At 44.0% G+C, this 22987-nt stretch overlaps 2 protein-coding genes across 4 annotated transcripts; one reads left to right on the top strand and one right to left on the bottom strand.

Annotated features, from left to right (window-relative positions):
• The first annotated feature begins 95 nt into the window (after positions 1 to 95).
• atp5pf (ATP synthase peripheral stalk subunit F6) lies at positions 96 to 2394 on the top strand. Its single transcript, XM_030409325.1, has 4 exons — positions 96 to 228; positions 929 to 1098; positions 1376 to 1500; positions 2278 to 2394. The coding sequence occupies exons 2-4, from the start codon at positions 929 to 931 to the stop codon at positions 2304 to 2306; spliced, it is 324 nt and encodes a 107-aa protein (XP_030265185.1). The 5' UTR covers positions 96 to 228; the 3' UTR covers positions 2307 to 2394.
• Positions 2395 to 3978: 1584 nt separating this feature from the next.
• jam2a (junctional adhesion molecule 2a) lies at positions 3979 to 21394 on the bottom strand. Of its 3 annotated transcripts, none has more exons than XM_030409363.1 (11): positions 20784 to 21394; positions 14053 to 14118; positions 13734 to 13844; positions 11289 to 11438; positions 11006 to 11193; positions 10670 to 10772; positions 10090 to 10197; positions 9911 to 9926; positions 6104 to 6175; positions 5195 to 5228; positions 3979 to 4984 (listed from the first exon to the last, which is right to left on the bottom strand). In XM_030409363.1, the coding sequence occupies exons 1-11, from the start codon at positions 20830 to 20832 to the stop codon at positions 4952 to 4954; spliced, it is 930 nt and encodes a 309-aa protein (XP_030265223.1). In that variant the 5' UTR covers positions 20833 to 21394; the 3' UTR covers positions 3979 to 4951. The 3 variants fall into 3 exon arrangements, with proteins under 3 accessions (XP_030265223.1, XP_030265224.1, XP_030265225.1); XM_030409364.1 differs by having other exon boundaries at positions 9911 to 9923; positions 20784 to 21393; XM_030409365.1 differs by lacking the exon at positions 6104 to 6175 and having other exon boundaries at positions 9911 to 9923; positions 20784 to 21365.
• Positions 21395 to 22987: the final 1593 nt, after the last annotated feature.

Here is a 22987-nt window from a genome sequence, read left to right as displayed (position 1 = left end):
GATAATGACACAACATTAAAAGCATATTTTCCAGTTCAAATAAACCTATAGGATCTGCTGCTTTAGCATATTGAGGACACTTTGGTGTTATGTGAGGTCAACCTAAATCTGCGCAGCGCTGCGCAAAGGAGCCGCCATCTTGACGTCCGCGAACGCCTCCTTTTCACCTCCCACAATCCACCGCGCTCCTCCACATTTGGTTTCCTCTGCTAAAGTGTCAAATCCAAGGTGAGTACTGCGCTGCTGAAAGAAATGCTATCAAACATTTTAAACTGACCCTATTTTTCACAACGGCGCATACTGACAGACGCGTGTTTATTTATATAATGCGTGAAACGCTGAAATAATTTCTTGTAGCTCAATAACGACGGAGGACACAGTTTGAAAGCTGTGTCGCGTCAGCCAAAGTTAGCTTAGCATGTTAGCAATAGCAGTTGTAAACATGTAGCCTAGCAAGCTATAATGAAACATTCTAGCCACGTACAATGTTGTCTTGGCTCTGTTGATGTAAATTATCAATGGAATTATGCTTTCCAAAATACCTTATTATGCTGCAACTGTCTATTTTGTAGCCAACTCAATGTCATTAAGCTAAGCAAGCGGTGTTGATAAAAGCAGCTAACTATTATCAACTTGAAAGCTAGCTGGCTAATCCCAACATTAAGCAGCATTCAGCTAGCCAGCAGCACGTCCATATTTGAGGTGTTGTAAGGTTAGTAGGTGAGGGAGTCCTTCAAGTCTTGATACACAAAAAATATTTAGCATTTTGTTTTTCAGGATTTCATTTCCAAACCCCAGCTCGTTGTACACTAGCAGCTACTTCCTCCTAACGCAATTCAAGGCTACGCGTTTCCTATTAACCTACGTATGATCTGGAGACAGGGTCACTGTATATTGTTTTTAAAAACATGGATGCTTGCTCCTTCAGATGGCACTTCACCGGCTATTCCAGCTGTCCTCCGTGCTGCGCTCCGCAGTGAGCCTCACCCTGCGCAGGAACATCGGCATGTCTGCTATCCTCTTCCAGCGGGCCAAGGAGCTCGACCCCGTCCAGAAACTGTTCCTGGACAAGATCCGCGACTACAAGGGCAAGAGCAAGTCAGTGGATCCTACACAACTTCTGTCATACACCCACATTAAACGTCCCTGCTCTGTTTGGGCAGGCTAGCTTTTTAGATCAGAGTACATATAGAAGTTTAGCCATTAGTGAAATATTAACTCCATGCCCTTGAAAGCTGTTTGAAGCTACTGTCTGGCTTCTCTAGCATTACATGCAGTTACAGTCCTGCATTGTATTCATGGCATCTCCTCAATTCATTGCTGTCATGCTCATCTCTTGAACATTTGGTGATATTTGATGCCTCTGCTCTCCCAGGACCTCAGGTGGCCTTGTGGATGCAGGACCTGATTACCAGAAGAACGTGTCTGAAGAGGTCACCAAACTGCAGAGGCTATATGGAGGAGGCGACTTCGTCAAGTTCCCAGATTTCAAGTTCACAGGTTAGTTTGAGTTTATACAGAGTTTATACTGTTAATGTTTTCTGTCCAATTGTTTCATGTATTTATCAGTTAAAAAGACAAGTGGCAGGAATACGTAAAAAAGGACCTCTTAATTTAGACAGGGTTTAATTTATTGATCAATGCTTAGAAGTAATGAGTCTGGGGATCACTGATTTATTTTTTTAAATATAGCATTGCCAGAGCAATGAGCAAAGGTTTAACATTAGCCTTGGTTTACTGACATACAAATGAGCTATTGAAGGGCCTAGTGACACACACTTTATTTCGTAATTGTTTTAGCATGAGAGCTGCATGTGTCTAAAACCAGATACTGGATAAAAATTGTCCATCACATCAGAGAAAAGTTGTGACGTTTGATGTGCCACACAGTCAGAATGATAATTAAAAGATTGTGTGTGCTTTGAAGTTATTCTTTGCTCTCTCACAGTTCCTCCTCATAAATATTTATCCCTTGCCACTGCAGAGATGCACTGTGATTTGGGGCTTTGTCTGTGTCTATATATAGTGACATGTATCAAAGCCAAATGATTTTCTCATTCTGTTTGAAATTTGTTCAGGAAGCCTTTATTTCTGAGCTTCAATGCATTTTTGATGAACCTACATCTAGCTAGTTGCTATATATCCCTGTGGTCCATGTCTACATGTAAAATCTCATATCAAGGGTTTGTACAGCTGCAGTATGTCTCACTTTCACTAGGGGATTCAATATACAACAACTATCACTAATGGTTGTCTCTTTACTTTTCTTTTTTTCAGATCCCAAGTTCGAGGATGGAGCCAAGTAACTGCTTTCCATGTTGTATATCTCCTACATGTCACCAATATGTTGTATTTAATAAAAAGATAGTGGATTAAACCATGACACACATTGAAGCTGCTTCTTGATGATTCCCACAGACTCATTTTTGCGACGCTATAATCATAACTGTGCAAATTATCTCTAAAAATAATGTCACATTTACTGTTATGTAACTTGTCCAATATCTCATTTTATGTTTTGTGATCTATCAGAATATTTTCAGATACAATACAATCTCCTGTCCCTGCCAAAAATAGAAAATGCCATGGATTTGAAAGTGTTTACTCAGATAAGTAAAAGGTTGCTCAAAGTCGAGCTGCAAAGATTAATCAGTTGTCAAGTATTAAATTCATCGCTTGGAGTAGTAGTATCTTTACTCCTTTATGATGGCAAACTAAATATCTTTGGGCTGTGGACAAAATGAGACATTTGAGGACTTTGGAAAATGCAGAACAACATATTTCCCCATAGACAATGGAATGATAATCACAGGTGGCACCCGTATTTGAAAGCTCTTGTAGATATACCGACATATGCTATTTAACATAAGTGAAACTATGCTGAATTTGCATTAGAATTGTTTGTAATTGATACATGGATGTATTTTATAATTTATATATAACAGTGTCAAGGTTTTGATTGACCTAGATTGAAATTGGCTATCCTCTGAATTTTTTTCTTAAGTGTGCTGCATTATGACAAGGTCAAAAATGCATTAAGCCTGTCCCCAGGATGAGTTTTTGAAACTGAAAAAAAAAAGAAAGCGGCAGAAAGGTTGAGTTTCCATCTGACCTGATGCCTAGAATTTTGGCGATTGTGCAGCCGAGCTTTAATGTAGAGCTCAGAAAACGGACCGAGATTTGGGTCACCGATTTGCAGCTATGCGGGGTCCAGATTAAAAGACGGCACGATATGCATGCTGCTTGTTAAATCTTAAAATCTTAAAATCCATCTTAATCAGACTTTATTTATTCTTATGGCCTCTAATAGGTAATTCTAGAAAACATCATGTGAAAGGAGCTGTGCTGTGCTTGAATACTCAACAACCTCGTGTGAGATACCGTTCTAGTCAAATCCTACTTGGTCCATACTGGCTGAATTATTGAAAAAAAAAAAAAAAGCTCAAGTGGGAAGACCTGCGGGTTAAAGCATTTTATTTATAGCACTTTTAAATATTGAACTGTGATTTGAGGACTGAACTCTCGCTCCGAGCGAAAACTGTCTATCAACCTGTCTCTGACGCTTTACATGGCTGTCAGCAGGAAATGCACTTGAAACATTAATGAACATCTTGTGCTTGCTGAGCTTCAGCATGTCCCTCTGTGGGAATACAGAAGAGGCTTTCAGCATGTATGTGATAACGTGTGGATGGAACGGACGCAGTTAGTTTGAGGACCAAGGCACTAATAATATAGTACAGGTACAAAAAAAACAATTTATAATCCAGCTTTAGTGAAATACATCAGTGCTGTAGTTCATGAAACATTAGTTAACTAGTTATTTCACTGTTAATGAAATGCTTTATAATCTGTTTATTAAGAAATGGTTATACTCTGCCGGTCTTATTTTACATAAGAAAAGGACTGGAGTAGTTCAAGTGTATTTAGTTACTTTCCACCACTGTGTTTAGTGATTATGATAATAACGGCGACTAGGGCTTGAATAGAAAAACCTTTTATTACTGATACACCATTCAAATAAAACTCTGAACAATCCATTCACACACAGTCTAAAAACAGACACTCCATTTCGATAAACATTGACAAACAGTGGCACAAAAATAGAAAGACAGAAAAAAGTAAGGCAAGTTCTTTACAAAAAACTGTGATTCCATAGATAAATATGACAGACAAATTAAAAAGGCACAAGGTATATATATTTATATATATATATATATATTTATATATATAAAAAGACCATGCAGGCACATTAGGATGGAATGGGATTGGTCTCAATATAATTGACTGGAGGGGCTTCCTGGTCTCTTGGTCCGGTTCCACGTTGTTACCTAGATCACAGGGATCTGGCGTGGGCCCTCGGGAAGCTGCGGCCCCCAGTGTTACAGAAGACGAAACATTGGCAGACGCTGAGGTAAACTGCATTTATGTTTGTGTGGATTGAAAAAAAACAATGCTCTCCATATGGCTTTGGAGCGGAACTCCCTTGTGATGATTCAATCTTTTTAAAGGAAAACTTAAATGAAATGGTCAGTCTTTGGTAAAAGGAAAAACAAAAGGTAGTTACAAAAGATTGGCCTGCAGAGGGGAAGAAACACAATCTGGAGAAGAGCTCTGCTGGGACCCTGGATCATTCAGATCAACTGGAATTTCACCTTGTGACCACCAGGGGGGAGCAGAGTGCCATGAAACTGGACTTAATCCCATCAGAGCAGAAAAAACGTCACTGAAAAGGCGACCCACACATCAAAGCAAGAGTATTAAAAAAAAAAAAAAAAGCCTTGTAAATTTGCTTGTCATAAGCCATCCAAAAGGAGTGGAAGAGGAAGATTGAAATTAGCAAGTTTTGGAAGATCAAGAGCTCATTCAGAGTCCAGAGTGAAAATAAATCAGAGAATCCAGTGTTGGCACCTTATCACGAGGGGTGACGTGTTCTCACAGGAAGGCCAGCTTCTCAGAGCATGAACGACTGGGTGTGTTTAAAATCCTGAGGAGGGAAAACAGAAAAAAAACAAGTCACTGGATCGTTCACTCGGTTAAGAATTACGGCTCCGTGCGGCCGTGTTGTGATTTCAATCAAAAACGCAGCAACGTTCATTAGTAAATGTGAGACGCTCGAGTCAGCACTTCGCTCATGAACCCAACATGAGGGGAAGCCGGAGGGGAGGGGGGGACAGAGAAAAAAAAGACAACTTACTTCTTGGGGCGGAGGGATGTAGTTGACATTGGACCTGAAAGACATAGACATGGTAAGCACACTGGACAGTTTGACACAGTCACAAAGAGGAGAAGACACTCGAGGCGGACAGCTCTGTCCTGACTCATATCTTGCCTTGCATAAATAATGCACATCATACATGGCAAATGTACCGATGGGTATAAAAAAAAAAAAAGAAGAGTCTGACTGGACTCTCAACGAATGAGCAGGATTTTAATAAGCTGGAGAGGAATGTGTAAGGAAAGCGGAGTTCAGTGTTTTTGACAGTTTAAGTACACCTAGCTCAAACTCAGGCAGTCTTATAGAGCCACAGACCGCGGTCACCACAATGTTTTGAGAAAAACGGAACATTACAACCTTTTTGAATGTCAAATTTATGTCTGGAAGGTTGTATTAGGCTCCATTAGTGTTATCCGGGTGTCGCTAATAAACAGGCAACTGAATGTTCTTGGATTTTACCCTTAGAATGAGCCAAGCTCGTTAGCTTGTTTTATGCTAAGCTAATAGTCTCCTAGTTTTGGATTTATATTTAACAAAAACACAAGAGTAGTACCAAAATTGAAAATTAAGAGGAAGAAGTGATCAAGCCTGAGTGGAGTCAGTCAGACCTCTTTCCCATCTGGCCAGATTTTGTCAGTCATTTAATCTAAGTGTCTAATCCTTATAATCTTGATATAATTCAAAAACGGACAAACATCGGTTGACATTGATGGAAATTTAACAGCTTGTGGTATATATATATATATATATACATATATATATACATATATATATATATATATATATATATATATATATATATATATATATATATATATATATATATATAGATCAAATAATTATTAAATAATTATGGCTGGAAATTTTTGGCCTAAGGGTCACACTCACGTGTCCTCAGTTCTGTGCAGGGTTTGGCTGCTGATGTGGGCTGCACCATGACACTGGGAGATCCAAAATGACCTGTGTGGGTATTTGTGTTGGCTTCAAAAAGGGTCAACAAGAGGGGGCGGGAGGGGGTAACTTTGTACTCACACTGCACACCATGCTTGATCGGAGTGGGGGGTTATTAGTATGCAATATTATATCATTCATAAAGGTGTGCGAGAAAATAGACTTTTATATCTAATTACAAAGGATGCGCTGTACCAGTTTGTTGCTGTAATCCTGTAAAATTGAACATTTGATTTGTACCTTTATTTTTTGTTTTATTATTTTTATATATTCAGGTTATTGCTTGCAGATTTGAGTTTGAATAGGCTTCTAACTCTAACTAATGACAAACTAATCAACCTACCAACAAACATTAACGGACATTAAAATAGAAATCAAATGTACAAACAGAGCTAGGTTTACAGGGACAACAGCACATGCTCTGTAATGACAAAAACAAAAGTGTAAGCTTGATATTAACATTACGGACTCCATTTCACACACGTTTATGAATTATTTAATATTTCACACTGGGGGCACCGCTGTATGGACATGCAGCCAATCGTGATGCAGCAGAGCTTAACGAAATGTTGTGGTGAGCAGGTCAAGTGGTGAGCCAATCACATGCAGCAATCCAACACCCCAATTTACAGTAAAATGTTTAAATCCTTATGAAACTAATTTAAAATGCCTTTTTTAGTTTGCATTACAGCTGTGGAATCGTCCTAGAGCAAGACATTTAACACCTAAACATGCACTAAAAACTTATTGTAACTGTATGTTTATTCCTAGGTGGCATTCCATGTTTGGTGTTCCCCAAGGCTCCAGTTCAGGCCCCTTAATGTTTGCTTTATCTTTTCATTAAAGGGAAATATCCTGGGGTGCCCTCATGAGGCTGAGCCGAGCCGAGCCGCACGTCGAAGTGTCCTGGAGCAAGATACTGAACACCGAATTGCTCCTGATGTGCAGTTGGCACTTTGAATGTCCAGCCGTTGCCATTAAGGTATTACAATGTTATTTTCCTAATATGAGTATTCAAAATAACAATTATCTAATTATCTTCTACTGATGAAAAACTCATCAGACTCGTCAAGTCTTTGACTACAGCTAAACGAAGCATATCTCTCATCAGAAGCGCCAGTCTCTCAGTGGCTCTCAGTCTTCCACTGTGGGGGCTTTAATTGAATTCAACCAAACTCTCCCAAGGTAGATGTCCAGGTAGCTCAGTGAGTTGGAGGGCTGTCATGAAGTTCTGAGATTCTAGGTTTAAATCTGTCTGAGTTTTGATAACCGTTTTTCAAATTAAATAGTCCAAAGCTCGTGACTCTTTATAAAGTTGATGCTGTTTGGAAGAACGAGTGAAAACCTCTGAGAGACTCTTCACTCTTCACGATAGCTCAGCAGGCTAAGACACTGGATGGAAGTTATGAGGTTGTAGGTTTGAGTCTTGATAACATTTTGAGGGTTGATGTTTGAAAGAGTGAAATGTGAAAGAAAAGAGCAACATCTGTCAGATCTGTTAGCTCGGGCTGATAGAGGTCTGCTCAGCAGTTTCTGAGGTTCATGGTTCGATTTCTTATAATAGTCAGACTGAAAAGCGCCCAAAGAAGAGCTCACATCGTGAAGGAGGCTTTGTAGTGTGGTGGGTTAAGCAACTGGCTGGCAGCAGGGTAAAACAAGGGTTGAAATTTATGAGGTTGTGTGTTCGAGTCTTGATTAAATTTTGAGGGTTGACGTTCAAAAGTGTGAAATGTGAAAGAAAAGGACAACATCTGTCAGATCTGTTAGCTCAGGCTGACAGAAGCCTGGTCAGCATTCCTGAGGTCGTGGGTTTGAGTCTTGTTTGGGTTCAATTCTTATAATAGTCAGACTGAAAAGCTGAAAGTCAAAAGCGCCCAGAGAAGAGCTCCCAATGCGAAGTGGACTTGGTAGTGCAGAGGGTTTTGCAACTGGCAGTTCAGCAACCAGCGGTGCTATTGCAGTAACCAAAGGTGCAAGAGGTCCGGTTCAAATCCAATGTGTGCCTGTCCCCTCCCCTGGTTTCTCAGCAATTGTAAGCTGGGTTATGTGACGATAAACCATTAGCAACAGAAGTTTTGAAAGAGAGCAACTTGCTGATTTCCTTGTTGCTTGCTTCCTTCCTTTCTTTCGAAGGAAAGCCAACTAGCTTACTCGAAAGAAGGAAGCAAGGAAAGGAGCTACTAGGAAGGAAAAGAAGGAAACTAGCTTACTAGGAGGGGAGGGAAGGAAACTAGCTGACAAGAAAGTGGAAGACATCAGTGTAATACTGGAGGGGGCCGTGTCCCCTCTGGTGACTGGCGGGTTTCGAACCGTTGCAGAAAGATGCAAATATAAACATGACAACATTTCTTTGTGGTACCAAATAATCATGCAATAGTTTGATGAATATTAAATGAAATGTCACATAAATATTGACCGTGAGGTTTAAGAACAGTTCAACCAAAGAGGGGCTTTGGGCGTCATGAGCCACATCATATTCCTCGTTTGACAGAACGTGGAAAGGAATTGAAATGCTGCACTTTAGTAGAGGGAAACAAGGGAAATCTGCCTAGCTCTAATTTTAGGATCTGAAATTTCAGCACAAATATTCCTTTCTCACGGCAGTCATCAACAGTTTAAAGCTGGATTGTGGTCAGTATCACACAATCTGACAAACATTCACCCGTCCAACCAGGTCCCCTCCACTGTTTTCCCTTGAAAACCCCAGATCTGCATTTCTACTCCATTAACTTGTGCCTACTATTGGTGCATCAGATATCATGTCACATTGTCTTTGAGTCTTTGTGAAGGAGCCTGTTCTATAAATAGGAAGTTGACACTGACAGCTCCAGTTAGCTCACTGGGATAAGCATCAGACTTTAACCTAGACAAAGAGCTTTTCGCATCGGCTTCAAGGGGGAGCTCCGTGATGACTCTCCATCAAACCGCTCGCACGGTAACAAGCCAGTAATCAAATAACGCGAAGTCGAGCCAGTAGAGGGGCCAGTCACATGAGGACAGGCATTTATGTCTCTGTGTTTTTTTTTTTTTTCTGGCTCAACGGGCCAGTCAAGCATCAGAAAAACGTCCTCACGCCCACCCACTCTGGTGTGTTTACACGACAGGGCCTCTCATTGTGTGTAAAGGCACAGCACTCTTTTTACACCACAGTCTCGTTCGTCAATCTCCTCAATATCTAAATCATCCATTTCAAATTACCCATCCAATCAGTTTAATTGCTTGCAATTCTGTCTAATGCCAATATTTTCCTCCTTCTGATTAACAGCCAGTAATTATTCCATAATTAGGTTGCTCTGATTATTTCTCCTCCTGTAATCGTCTGCATTTTGATTTATTTATTTTTTTTCTTTTTTCGATCATCTGTCCCGCCACGATTGTGACACGATTTCAACAGATGTACCTCTGCTGGGAAGTGGCGATCGATTTGTCCAAAAAAAAGTTTTTTTTTCTTTCTTTTTTTTTTTTTTTTTTACATCTGTCAGCGCCAATCACGGGATGAGTAGAAAAACAGGCGCTGCTGTGGCTCGGGAAAAACACACACATATATAGAGACACACACACACACACACACACACACGGCCACAGCTGTCACTCTGTACAGTCCTGACTCAGCACGCAGACGCGCAGCCTAAGTGCAACAACACACCCATCCCTCCCCCACCGCCTCCTGTCTCGATCTCAGTGTGTAGGAGTATTAGCCTGTGTTTGTTCACATCAATGTTAATGCAATCACAGAGCTCTTACCTTCCTCTGTGTCCTGCTGATGGATGAGTCAAGAGCAGCGTGGAAGAGAAAACAGAGTGAATGTCAATTTTTTTGGGGGGGGTGGGGGGGCTAAAGGACAATATCTCTATTAATTGATGCCGTTCATGCCAAACAGACTAATAGGACTGGACCAGACTGAGCTACAGAGGCAGACTCACGGCTGAAGAAGCCATTGCGGTGTAAGAGGAATCCCCCGCAGCTGCAGATCACGATGACCAGGCAGACCACGACCACTGCTGCCACCACGGCCGAGACGTTGACGTCCTCTGGAAGTGACAGGGGGACGGGGAAGGGCGACTGAGTTAGAGTCGGTTTACGATGTACACATGCAGCAGTGAACAGATGGACAAAAGCACTACATCTCCAACAACTGTACCTACAAACTCTCCAAACAGGAAAGGCGCGTTTAAAAGCACTGTACTCCAATAATTTATTAAGTGCATAAAAAATGCTCGCTTGCATTTACCTGGAGTACATTATATAATTTATTAGAAAGCTTTTTTTTTTTTTTTTTAAACAAAGCAGCGTCATTTCGGTTAATTTCTCCCAAAATAGACGCAGTCGCCCTTTAAAATTTTAAGTGGGTGTCCAAAGGTGTTTCGGATTGGAGGAGCAGGGTGAAATAAAGTGGTGTTTCCTCTCCACTGCATCCCTGATTTTGTCCAGTGCTGAAAGGTGTGGGGGGAAGAGGCAGGAGGAAATGTGGACACACACACACACACACACACACACACACACCTATCGTCATCTGCTTGCCCTCGCACATCTTGGGCTGCCCCACCCCGTTGGAAGCCAGGCAGCTGTATCGGCCGGTGTCCTCTTTGGCTACAGCCTTAAACTCCTGAGGTGGAGACGGAGAAGGGAGGAGGAAAAACTTTTATGCTGATGCGGTCAAAAAAAAAAAAAAAAGACGGCGCTTAAAATCTGAAGCATCTGCTCGGCTAAAGTGTCCTTGAGCAAGACTCAGAAACGATACCCGTTATCAAACCACCTTGAATAAGGCTCGACAGGCTCGTCTCCTCGACATGGAGACAGTGTAAACACTGTTTCCTTATCTTGGGGAAACACACTCACCAGTATCCCTGTGTTTTGGTTGATTACATAGGTGGCGTTGGCCTGGCGGGACGGGCTGATTGGCTGGCTGTCCTTGAACCAGGAGTATGTAGCAGGCGGGATGCTCTGGTGGTCCCTACAGCGCAGCTGCACCACTGAGCCCGTCACTGCCCCGCTGGGGATTTCGCAGGACGGGGTGTGCGGGGGCACTGGAGAACAGGATAAGGCAGTAATTGCAGACACGTACGCAAAACCTCCAACATTTTATCCATATTTCATCCTTATTATCATCTCTCAGTAGTACCCAGGACTTTGAGCGTGACGTTGGTCTCGCCCAGGCTGATGTAGTCGTTAGGGGCACTGATCTCACAGCGATACTCCCCAGCGTCCTCCTGGGTCACCCTGCGCAGTGTCACCGTGGCCCCGTCGATGCTGGCCCGGTCCTTGAAGGGGCCTGAGAGAAAGGACAGAAGATCAAGAAGATCAGGAAGACGAAAATGTCTTCGCTGGCTGCGGGCTAAAGCCGCTGTGAGCCTGTTTTAATCCACAATCTATATTAATGCGGCCTTAATATGAGACATCACAATTTAACAAGGATCAGGCTCCATGATATTATTAAAGCAGTGTTATCGGGTGTTTTTTTTATAGCATTACTGAATGACAGTGTGAAAAGGGGTCAATCATAGTGATGCAGCAACAGAAAAACAGCACCTGAATCTGCAGCGTTTTCCTTCCAGAGAGTTTGTTTGACTTAACAGTTCTGTCTCATAGCAGGTTTTTTGGCCACAGAGCGCAGTTGTTTTCAGGGAAAAAGCTCTGAAAGCCCAGCGCACACTACCTGCTCGGGATGAAACGGCAGACAGACGCGGCTCGAGGCTAGCTGGTGAGCGTAGTGGAGCATTTGGCAGCTAAAAGAGCCGAGTGTTTCCCTCAGGAGCCTCGGCGGAGACCGAAAACACATTTTGAAAAGAGCGTGAATCTGATATTAATATTCCATTGCTCCATACCAGCTGGACGTGAGAAGAACCGTCTGCAAACAAGTTGGCCCTCAACATTTCAAAATACGACGACATGTCCATGTTGTTGTCAGCGAAAATATATTCATCGTTAAAGATCATTTTAGCTCGACGGCTGCCTCACTGTAAACAAAGTGGTTGTTTTTCATGGAGTTATGTATTCTGGTAGGAGCACAGGTTAGATTAGTTGGTTTTTAACAAAGCAAGAAGTTACTGTGAACTGTCTTTCACTTCAACTTTTCAGGAATAGTATATAAATACTCAATCCATGAAGAAACAAATGCCCTGTTGGCCGACCCGGGGATACAGGATAACAGGCTGCTTTCACACCTTTGAACTGTCCATCTGCAGTGCTTCTCTAAGGTTGTGATGTCACTAAACCCCAACCCCCCAGCAGAGAGTGTTTTCTTGCTCAGGCCTTTGAGGGCTGACCAATCAGAGAGTGAGCTTTCCAGGAGCCCTCTTTTTAAGAGACAGAGACTAAAATGGAGTGTGAAAATAATGTAGTTTTTTTTTTTTTTTTTTTTACATTTAAACATGTAAAATAAAAGCACGAAGCTGCAATCGAGCACAATACGGGACCTTTAAATCAACAAATCATCCAGTCGGCTTTGTGTTGATGAGGTTTATAGGAGTGTGGTTAGATTAGTTGGTTTTTAACGAAGGCAAGAAGTTACTGTGAACCGTCTTTCACTTCTTATAAGTCTGCTTTTCAGGAATACTCAATCCATGAAGAAACGCTCACGACTCGCGTTCAGAAGCTGTGCCTTCAAACGCAAGCTGATTAAGACAAATGCCCTGTGTGCCAACATGGGGATAAAGGACAACAGGCTGCTTTCACACCTTTGAACTGTCCATGCTTCTCTAAGGTTGTTATGTCACTAAACCCCAACCCCCCAGCAGAGAGTGAGCTTTCCAGGAAGGGGAGGTTTTAAGAGACAGAGACTAAAATGGAGTGTGAAAATAATGTATGGTTGATGTCAGCGAGGCTGGATTACCAACTGGACTTGGGAGCTACAGGGTGCCGTACAGCACCAGCAGATTTGTTACCCAGAGGACCCCCCCACATGTTAATCCAGTGTATAAATAATGTATTATTTTCATTCTTATTTATAAACTTCTATATTTATAACTCTTAGTGAGTCTGCATCTCTTTAACCTATTTCTTGTTTGTCCTTGTTTTTCTCTTTTTCTTTTCACATTGTGGATGCATTTATTTATCGTCTTTTTTTTTTACATTTTTTTTTTACTTTTCATACATTTACAACGTACTTGGAGCCAGGATTGATTTCTAAGAAGTTACATGACATTGTGAAAGCAGTAATTCACTCCACCTCCTTCACACCACCTCCGACTCGCGACGGGCGTCTCCGAGGCCTCTCCGAGACTTGACGTGTTTGAGAGAATTGTCGGGCTAACTGTGCCGTCTATAAAAAAAAAAAAAAAAAACGACTGACCGGGTGACAGCTGCCGTCTGATTCATTATTTATTTCTCCCATTAAATCCACATCTTAAACCACAAAGGAGAGGGATCAGGGAAGAAGGGATGGGTTAAGATTTTATGCCTCGAACACCGTTGGCCGCGCTGAGATCGTTGCCAACTCATCATTTCTCTCTCGCTCGCCCTAGGTGGGAGTTTTTCGCAACAACTTCCAGCTGGTACTGCAAGCTGATTAAAACAAATGCCCTCTTGGCCACCCTGGGAGGTAAGGAACAACAAGCTGCTTTCACACCTTTGAACTGTCCATCATAGTACACGAAGGAAACATCCTTCCCCTTCTTCTTCCACTCGATGCGCGGTTCGGTATCTTTCTCGGTGTGGAATATGCAGGACAGCACGGCGTCTGAAAAAAAAACAGCAAACGCGGGTAATGAGATATTTATGGCGGAACAGCAAAACCTTCAATCAGTGGCATTTTTAACCGCTTGTGTCTATTTATAGCCTCTGTCAGAGAGGATCTGACAGAGGCTGCAACTCTTGAGGGTGGAAAAGAAAAGTGCCTCGAGAGCGAGGCGAGGCGGCTGGGAGATGTGCTGCTTTTGCTGCCTCACCTGAGAACTCGCGCACCTCCACCTTGTGCCTGTTGGTCGACACGGTGACGGGAACTGAGGGGGAACCTGGTGTTGGTGGAGAAAGAGAAGGGGAGGGAGAGTGGGTGATAAAAAAAAAAGAAAGAAGGAGAGGGGTGAGAGCAGTTCAGAACGCAATATTGCTTGTCATCCATTAGGGGGCAAGGTGAATTAGGTAAAGTGCTCCACGTTGCCCGCCAACTGCAAGAGGAGAATGCTTAATGGCCGTCTTTGGTCTCTCTTTGCACTACTGTCTGAGGCAGGCGTAGCAGTCCGAGTCTTTCTCCAGGAGATTTGAGGTGATGGCAGGATTACTCCCACTTTAATCCGGCACGGTCAAGGAGCAGCCCGCCGTATGTCTTGTTTGCGCTCAGGTTAGGACAAGGTCACCAGGACTCTCACCAGCGGCCTGCCCAGATTAACCTGATGTGTGGAGCGCACGGCCCGCTACCCATGTTTGTTTCCCCCTGCCATCTGTGTCACTGATGCGCCACACCTAAACAGGAAGAGGAAGCGGGAGCCGCCTTTCCTGTGAGTTGATTGGTTTACAGGGGAAGGATTATTATCTGGTCCTCCTGTTGTTAAATACAGGTTAAATAGGGGGTGAAGGTTAGCTGAGGGAGAAACGGGTTAGAAAACATGTGCACGGCAAGAACTGTCAACGCTCTCTGCATCAAAGCCAATGACGTCTCCCAAGAGTGTGCAAATTACGAAAAAAGGGAGAAGATTTTTTTGATGGCAGACCATGCATTTTTGAAATTCAGTGATAAATGTTGAATGGGGCTCAGGGGGTGCTTTGCTCAGAACATTACGTGCTGCGAAAAAAAACCTCTGAGAAACGTCTAATTTGGCGTAATAAAGATGTCACCTTCATGTATTCTTGATAGCAAAGAGCTTAACCCAGCCCACCAAAGTCAATCTCTCTCACACACACATTTAGTCTTCCTGCCATTGTCCCTGAAAGCGGTATGGAAACACACGGATTCAGGTCTCGCCAGTCTAAGCTTAAACAAACAGTTCGCCCGAAAATGAAAAATGTAGTCATTGCCTACTCACACCTAATCGGATGGAAAGTTCGGTGACGTGTCGTGGTCCAGAAAACTTTTACGGAGTGTCTTTGCGGCAAAAAAGCGTTGCAGCGTCTTCCTAAAGACTGAAGTAGACGGGGACTTGTTTTGAAACAAAGTGGAATTGAAGAGACGCTTCAAGTGATGACACGCCTCTCAAAACCGAAAGCTTCACTTTAGCATTGATGCTAAAATCGTTAGCACGCACCCTGTCTGAAGCGCGTGCACAGGACTCGTCAGGGGTATGAATTATTTATTTTCAAATCAATTAGGGATTTGGGGGTTTCAGACTTGGATGGAGCCATTTTAAGTATTTTTTTTCAGTCGTTTTTTTTTTTTAAAAACATTGCGAAACAATCTGCTTCAGTTGTGTAGGCGAACGCAGCAACGCCCTTTAACCGCCAAGCTCCGTAAATGTTTGGGCGACTGACAAAACTTCCCCTGACTTTTACATCATAGGTTGATAATGAGCGAATTTTCATTCTTCCACAACACACTCTCTCACACACAGCATTTCTAATGTTTCCTGCCATTGTTTCTGCGAATGGCACGGCACATGCAGACTCAACTCCTCTACTGATATAACTGTTAGTTGTCCGGTTTCCTGTTTGTCATTAAAGTCCTGTGAAGGCCCATTGTTACTGGATTACTATGACTTACAGATGTTTTCTTCCACGAGGGGAGGGGCGGTATAAGAAGAATGGAAGGCAAACTGTGAAACAAAGGGGCAGGAAGTGTTGAAAAGAACAGGAAGGTGGCCATGTTAGGCCTTACGCGAAGAGCATGCAACTTCTGCGCGTACCCAAAGGCACTCACTCTAATTGTCACGACAACAGCTATTTTTAAATTAGCTTTTAAATAAACAACAGCCTATACAATAATAATGCCATCTGCCAAATGCAGCGTGACGCACGCTCAGGTTTTTCTTTGAAAAGCTTTTCCTGAAGCTGGCTCAATTTACACCGGCTTCAGTCGGTCAAACTTTCAGCTAAGCGAATTAAAACTGCACGCCCTCCCTCCCGACACTCCCGTCTTTCCCCTTTCGCTTTGCCATGTGTTGACTCCCGACACCCTCTGAGGAGCATTGTCTCACTAAAGGATGAACAAGATGAGGGAGGGAGATACAATGAGATTAAAAAGGGACGAGAGGGAGCGACAAAGGAGAGATGAGCGGCCCTAAGAATAGAATACAAATGAAGTGGAGTGGAGGAGAGCGAGGCGGAGCGGGGACCGGGTGGAGGTTGGTGGAGTGTGTGCGTGTGTGTGTGTGTGTGTGTGTGGGGAGGAACCAGAGACCCGCAGAAGCATGAATAAAAGAGAGAGCGGGATTGAAGGAGAGTGAGATCCTGTTAGACAGTGGGACTGTGAATGGGAGAAGCTCTTGTCACATAGTGTGAGACCAGGCCTGCCGCCACCTTGAAGGGTGTCTCTTTGAGAGAACAGAGATGTAGCGGGGCTGACAACATGCCCTGCACATCGCCACTGCTCCACACACACACACACAAAAGCACACACATCGAAAAATGAGCAAAAAGAAGCTCTGCATGCGAGGTCCCGCTGCCCCCGTGTCGTGCCTCACTTGTGTTGCTCCACTACTATGAACACTGTCAGCTTCAATGGCCTCAATTAACTACAAAGGCGTCGAGGCAGACAATGAACACATGGCCTGTTCAGATCACTTCACAACTGCATGGTGGGTAATGTTAACATGGTGTAGCTGCCCAAATAAAAGGCCTGTTGTCCGAGAAGTCAACGAGAAGTTCGCCCGGTAGCGCGCACACGGCTGGGCGTCACTTCAGCGCTGTCCGTCCGGTGATGCTTCGATGTAGCTCAGAGTTGTTGTTTTTTTGGTTGTTCCTCGCAAATGCACGAGTTTAAAACATGCAAACAGCTTTTAGCAGATTAAACATGCATGAGACATCCGAATGTAAAATATAACCCCACAGGAAGTACACCGATCAGCAAAAACAACACAGACACTGACAGCTGGAGCGAATAACATTGATCATGTCGTTACGATGCAATGTGCTTCTAGGACACCCCGGGTACTGGAATTGGCACGCCGCACCCACCCAAACACCAATGGAGATCAAGAACAACCCCTCAAGGAATGGTCCAAGAAATGGAACATAAACCTGAAAGCCTCCAAATTCCCTATATCCCGATCTGATCAAGCACGCATGGGACAAGCCAATCTAAGTCCGATCGATGGAGGTCCCACCTCACAGCCAACAGGACTTAAAGGATTCACCACCAACGCCCTGATGCCAGACACCACAGGACACCTCTAGAGGTCCTGTGTCCATGCCTCGATGGGTCAGAGCCAAGTCCGATTCATGGTGAGGCTTCCAAGGATCAAACTTTCTCTAAACATGTCCCACAGATGCTTGAATGGATGGGGATGTGGGGTACTTGGAGCCCAGGGGGACACCCTGAGCTTTTTTTCACAATCCTCCGGCCGTTCCTGGGCAGTTTCTTTTTGGTGCAGAAGTGAACTTTGTCCTGCTGGAGTGGCAACTGCCAACAGGGAGTGCGTTTGCTACAAGGGAGTGTACTTCGTCTGCAAACCGTGTTGAGATGCATCCACATAAATTCCAGCAACCAAGGTATTCCCCCCCCCCCCCAGTGGTTCTAATGTTGTGGCTGATGGGTGTTTGCTATAACATTGGAATGATGGCTCTGCAAAGATACACATATACTGTATGTTTCTGTTGGTCTGTTGGGGTGTTACAGGTAAATGTGGATGCAAATGCACATCTCCTAAATCTTATCCAGGCCTGAATGTAGAAACACTACACTCTTTTTTTAGTCTCACTTAAACCTTGTAGAAGTTGAAGAGGTCACCATAAACTATCTCAGTTGTTAGCGTACGGCCTGCTGACTCGGGCCGACTGCAGCTGAGTGTCGGCACAGTTGGCTGTGAGGACCAACTCAGAGCTGGAACTGGCCCATGTATGGCGGCTAGATTTGGTGACGGCATTGCAGGCTCATTTGGGGTAACAATCAGCTCCAGTAAACAACACGTGAGCCAGATTTGGACCATCACTGGAAGCCGAAATTAAAGATTCCGTCATCAACCCATCAGGGGGTGAGGACAGAAACAAGGCATGCCAGACTGGTTGGGCCGAGGATTTTCTTCTCACCTGAGTGGCTAAATGTAAACTTATATCAACTTAAAATGGCTCTGTACTTCCTAACAAAGAAGTAGTATCACATATTTCCTAACATAGGGCTATTAAAGGGAGTGTTATCCTCTGGTAGATCACAGGCAAACTTGTCTTCGAAGACCCATCATGAGGTGAATTCTAGTTCTTAAACGGCAGCCAGAATTGATCAGGCATTGCCAGTCTGGACTGATTTGGATCCGGGATCAGCTCCAGTTAGCAGCAGTACCCGGACCAGAGCTGGGCCAGTGCTGGCACCTGGAATTAGCCTTAGATTCTATCACATCACACTTTAGGAGTGAGTCCAACAAACAGGCATGCCAGACTTGGGTCCCTGTTGAACTTGACGAATCTGTTGACCTAATCCAGCCACATGGTGTTAATTCCACTACACTTGCCAACAAGATAAAAAAAAAAATAAATGCTTCTATAGACTTTTAGTTTTCAAGTTGTTCATGTGATTCACAGCAGCGGGTCTGTAACGGTCCTCCAAACGTGGCATCAGATATGGCTGGCGAACTAATTAAAATGCTCCTGCTATGGGCTTGTTGTGTCTCTGAAGCACAGAAACATCTAGACAAAGGCTTCAACACAGACAAGCTTGCGCACACAAACACGAACACACACACACACACACACACACACACACACACACACACACACATCTCGTGCGTGGCATTAACATCAACCAAACACTGCGACAGCTTAAACTCACAGAGGGACAGCCACCCTCTTGCCTGAGCAAAAATAGAAAGATGGCACACTCGCTCCTTGGCACGCAGCTTTCCTCTCATTACGTGGTCCGTACTGAGTGTTACAGAGACCGGGGGTGGGTGTTGCCAGGGCTGTGCCGAGGTCAAAAGCATGGCGCAGTAATAATTAAGGCACTTATTCAAATTAACAGGGAACAAATGAAAGAGGAAAGGAGATGGACCCGCAGGACATACCCTGTCTGGCTGTGTGATATAGATAACGTGGCCGGCACACACGTCTCAAGGCTGTTGGGGTACAGAGAAAAACAGGGTGAGGACTGAGCGTGTGTGTGTGTGTGTGTGTTCTCCGTCCGAACAAAGCCTCTCTGTTTGACTGTAACCCTGTGAGCAACAGCTGTCTCAGTCAGACACGGTGTGTGTGTGTGTGTGTGTGTGAGGGGTTGACATAGGGGAAGCTGGGTCTCCTTGCCACAGCGTCCCACCCAAATCATTTCCTTCCGTATTTTTTATTTTTTTTTAAAACAACACACTCCGCAGACGGTCAGTGGAGCTGAGGCAGATCCGGTGCTGCTTCTGTTCAAAACCGGTGACACCTATCCATCCGTGCCCCCGACGATGAGCGATTTCTGTCAGGTTGTCAAAAAGCTGGGCCCCGGACACACACACACACACACACACACACACACACACACACAACACACACACCTCTGTGAACTCATGACCCGGTAGCTTGACAGGTGGCAAAATGTGGACAACACAAGAGTAAAATGTGCATCACTCACTCTCGCTGTCTCATCACATCCATCTCAAACTGCTACTGCTCCCTTGGAGTCCCAACACGACCTACACTGCTTTTCTCTCTTTTTCCTGCATGTCACACAGATTTCCACACAGGATCATCAGGGAACGTTGGGTGCCTGCCTCTTAATAAAGACATTTTCCCCCCCCCCCCCCACTTGTATTTTTCCTGTTTGTTCTCGAGCCGTCAGTCTCCTGGTAACATTCCCCCCGGCTATGAAAAAAGGAAAAACCTCGACACGAGGAAAAACAGTGCGAGGGTTCTGGTGCTAATCCAACCCAGTGACTTCATGCACAGACATGCCACCTTATCTGCCAAAATGGGTGCCCACCTGCCACCGCCGGGCCGCCCACACCCCTTAAGGTGGCGCCTGGCCAAGCACAACTTTAGGGCCAACTTGCAGGAGCCCAGCGTGGCTGCATGGTCGCCACAGCCCACTCTCACAGAGCCGCTTCCACTGAACTGGGAAAGTGTGGATAAAAACACTTCACAAAATAAAAGCACGAAAAAAAAAAATGTTTTCTTTAATTTTTCAGTTTAACTCAAAATTTTTGATGGTGCCGTAAAAAAGTCTGACGCACAATCACGTCCCCAGTTGTATTTATCTTTTTAGAACAAGTTTGAGGCAGAATATGGCTGAGAGACTCTTGAGAAGAAGCCATTAAATCACAGAAAAAGTGGATATGTCAGTAAATAAGACTTGAAGTCTAGAGCACTAAATTTAATGACTTTTTTGCAGAGTATCGATTCAGAATATAAACAGACTCTTAGTGTAAAAAAAAAAAAAAAAAAAAAGGGAAATAATTAAAAATAAAAAAGTAGCCAGATCAGTTCAAATACACTGAAGCTGGTATCCACTACTTTAATCATCATTTCCTATCTTTTACACCCTGGAGAGAAGTAGAGGAACACAAACGCAGACAGAGAAACAGTTATTCCTCTGCATGAATAGTTTCCATTTGCCACTTACATTGCATCAGTAAAATAACAAAAGGAAGATACAGGGACGTCCCCTCCATTATCGTCCACAACTCTGGCTGAGTCTTGTCTTCCCTGGACGGAGCGAGGAGGCAGATCCCGATCCTCAGCTTTCTTCTCGCACTTGTTCACAACTCTCCAATAATTCATCCAGCTTCCAGGGAATAAACTGTTTCTCCAGGGGGGGGAAGCGAGCGGACCTGCCCGGCGCGGATCGGAGCGGCGCGGCGCGGAGCTGCTGGCGGGCGGAGCGGATGAGCGGTGGACGCACCTTCGGGACTGATCGGGGCTGAGACGCCGGTCTCCTGGCTGGAGAGGTTTGGGCTCGGGGGGCGGGGGAGCCTCGGTTTACAATCACAGACGCGGATGGACGTCCTCCTCTCTTCTTACGGTGCGGCTTCGGCGCTGGTTGAGGTGGAGATGGAGGTGGAGGGAGGGCGGAGTGTGCTGTCAGACGAGCAGAGCGGCGGAGCGCCGAGAGCGCAGCGCCGTGTCCAAGACGCGCACTGCACTACCAAATGGCCACATAGCGGGAGGCAACTGGGTATGGCAACAAGGTGTGGCACCCATCATACCTTGGCACTGCGCGGGACGCGGTTTGACCCGCAAAATATCAGAAGACAACATGGATTAACCCCGCAGGTCCATCTGCAGCCCACACACTGAACACTTACATCAAAATGTTCCTCCAAACACAGTCAGATCACCTCTTTCTGATCATTTTGGGACTTCTTTGGAACCTTTATAGTCATTATGCTTTTAAGGAACCTGGTAATAAGGAACCTTTACAGCCTAAATGGTTTAAAGTGATAACATATGGTTGTATTAATGCTCAGTAAGTCATTTAATACCAACTCATCATCTACAAGATGTTATAAAACAACTTTCGGGTTGCCAGGTCTTGAAAAATCCCCTTTGATCTACTCGACATGTATAGAGGCCAGGGTCGAAATGAATTAATAACAAGTAAATAAAGGAAAAGTTCACCCAAAAATAATAACTCAACTGCCTCAACAAATCTCTGGACGATTTGATGAAGTTGTTTGACGCTGCTGGACTGTGGATTTCTTTGTGAAGGACTCAGCGACAGTCCAAAGGATGCGACTCTGCCAACTGTACGATATCGAGTGCATCGCCTCAGCGCCTCAACAAAGCAACATAAACTAATGACCTACTTCCGGATTGATACAGAAGTCCCACAGAGCCCCTGTAAAATGTAAGAAGAAAAGAAAAGAGGGAAAAAAATACATGAAATGGCTCCCAACAGTACGATCAAAGTCTCCAGGCGTCCCAAGATCCCAGAGTGAAGTTTTTCAAACTCTTTTTTTTAAAGCCAGAATCTTTACTGTAGATGCTAAGCTATACGTATTAGCGTGCACCTCTCTGAAGTGGTATTAATGATGTCTTTTAAAATCAATTTGGGATCTCAGGGCTTCCAGAGGCTTGGATTACACCAGGCGAGCTGTATTTGGTTGTTTTTTTAAGTATTAAAACAAGTCCCCATATACTTCAGTTGTTTAAGAGAACGCCGTCATGCTGTTTGGCTTTGAAGCTCCAGAAGTGACTGATTTTAACTTTTCCTTTAACCATTTTTTAAGTGGATTACCAACATCTACACAGACACAGCTCCCCCACTTAAACCCCAGCCAAGGGATTTCTGTCGTACACTTATTAGAAAGTGTTACTGTAACAATCATTGACCAGCGATCACGAAGCAGACAGGTAATAAAAGGTGCACGACAGGCTGACGGACCGTCTTTATCCATCTGCTGTAAGGTATGCAGGTTTTTTCCAAGGACTCCCCGTAAACTCCCAAAAATAATCTACAGCAAGCACTTTCATCCCGTCTCTAATTGTTGCGGTGAAGCTGAATTATACACTTAAAAAACGTCCTTGTTAAATTTTGAGAGGTGACGAAAATATGTTCAGCCTCGGGTCAAGACGCTCTGCTCAAAGCACAACTTGAAAGAGATGCGACCGAAAGAAAACTGAAGGTTCACGAGACAAAAAAAGAGAAGGGTTTGCACTCTGTCAAGGCCGAAATCAGACGTGTATTCAGTGTATTCAGAGGCTAATCTGTCTCTCAGAAATGTTTTCTGTTTTGGAAGGAAAAGGCTCCTCATTGTCAGTTATCGCTTTTTTTTTTTTATTCTTTTATTTTACCAACAGAGGCGTTCATTCTGAAGAGTGAAATCT

The sequence above is a fragment of the Sparus aurata genome, chromosome 24 (genome assembly GCF_900880675.1).
Source record: "Sparus aurata chromosome 24, fSpaAur1.1, whole genome shotgun sequence".
In the NCBI taxonomy this organism is placed as follows: domain Eukaryota; kingdom Metazoa; phylum Chordata; class Actinopteri; order Spariformes; family Sparidae; genus Sparus; species Sparus aurata.
This window is presented reverse-complemented; position numbering and strand designations above follow the sequence as displayed.

Coding starts and splice junctions, on each gene's coding strand:
- atp5pf (XM_030409325.1), top strand. CDS start 929: ATGGCACTTCACCGGCTATTCCAGCTGTCCTCCGTGCTGCGCTCCGCA. Junction 1,099..1,375: donor GACTACAAGGGCAAGAGCAA/GTCAGTGGATCC, acceptor CTGCTCTCCCAG/GACCTCAGGTGGCCTTGTGG. Junction 1,501..2,277: donor CCCAGATTTCAAGTTCACAG/GTTAGTTTGAGT, acceptor TCTTTTTTTCAG/ATCCCAAGTTCGAGGATGGA.
- jam2a (XM_030409363.1), bottom strand. CDS start 20,832: ATGGAGGGGACGTCCCTGTATCTTCCTTTTGTTATTTTACTGATGCAA. Junction 11,439..13,733: donor CTATGATGGACAGTTCAAAG/GTGTGAAAGCAG, acceptor CCTTTCTCTCAG/GCCCCTTCAAGGACCGGGCC. Junction 11,194..11,288: donor CGTCACGCTCAAAGTCCTGG/GTACTACTGAGA, acceptor CCTGTTCTCCAG/TGCCCCCGCACACCCCGTCC.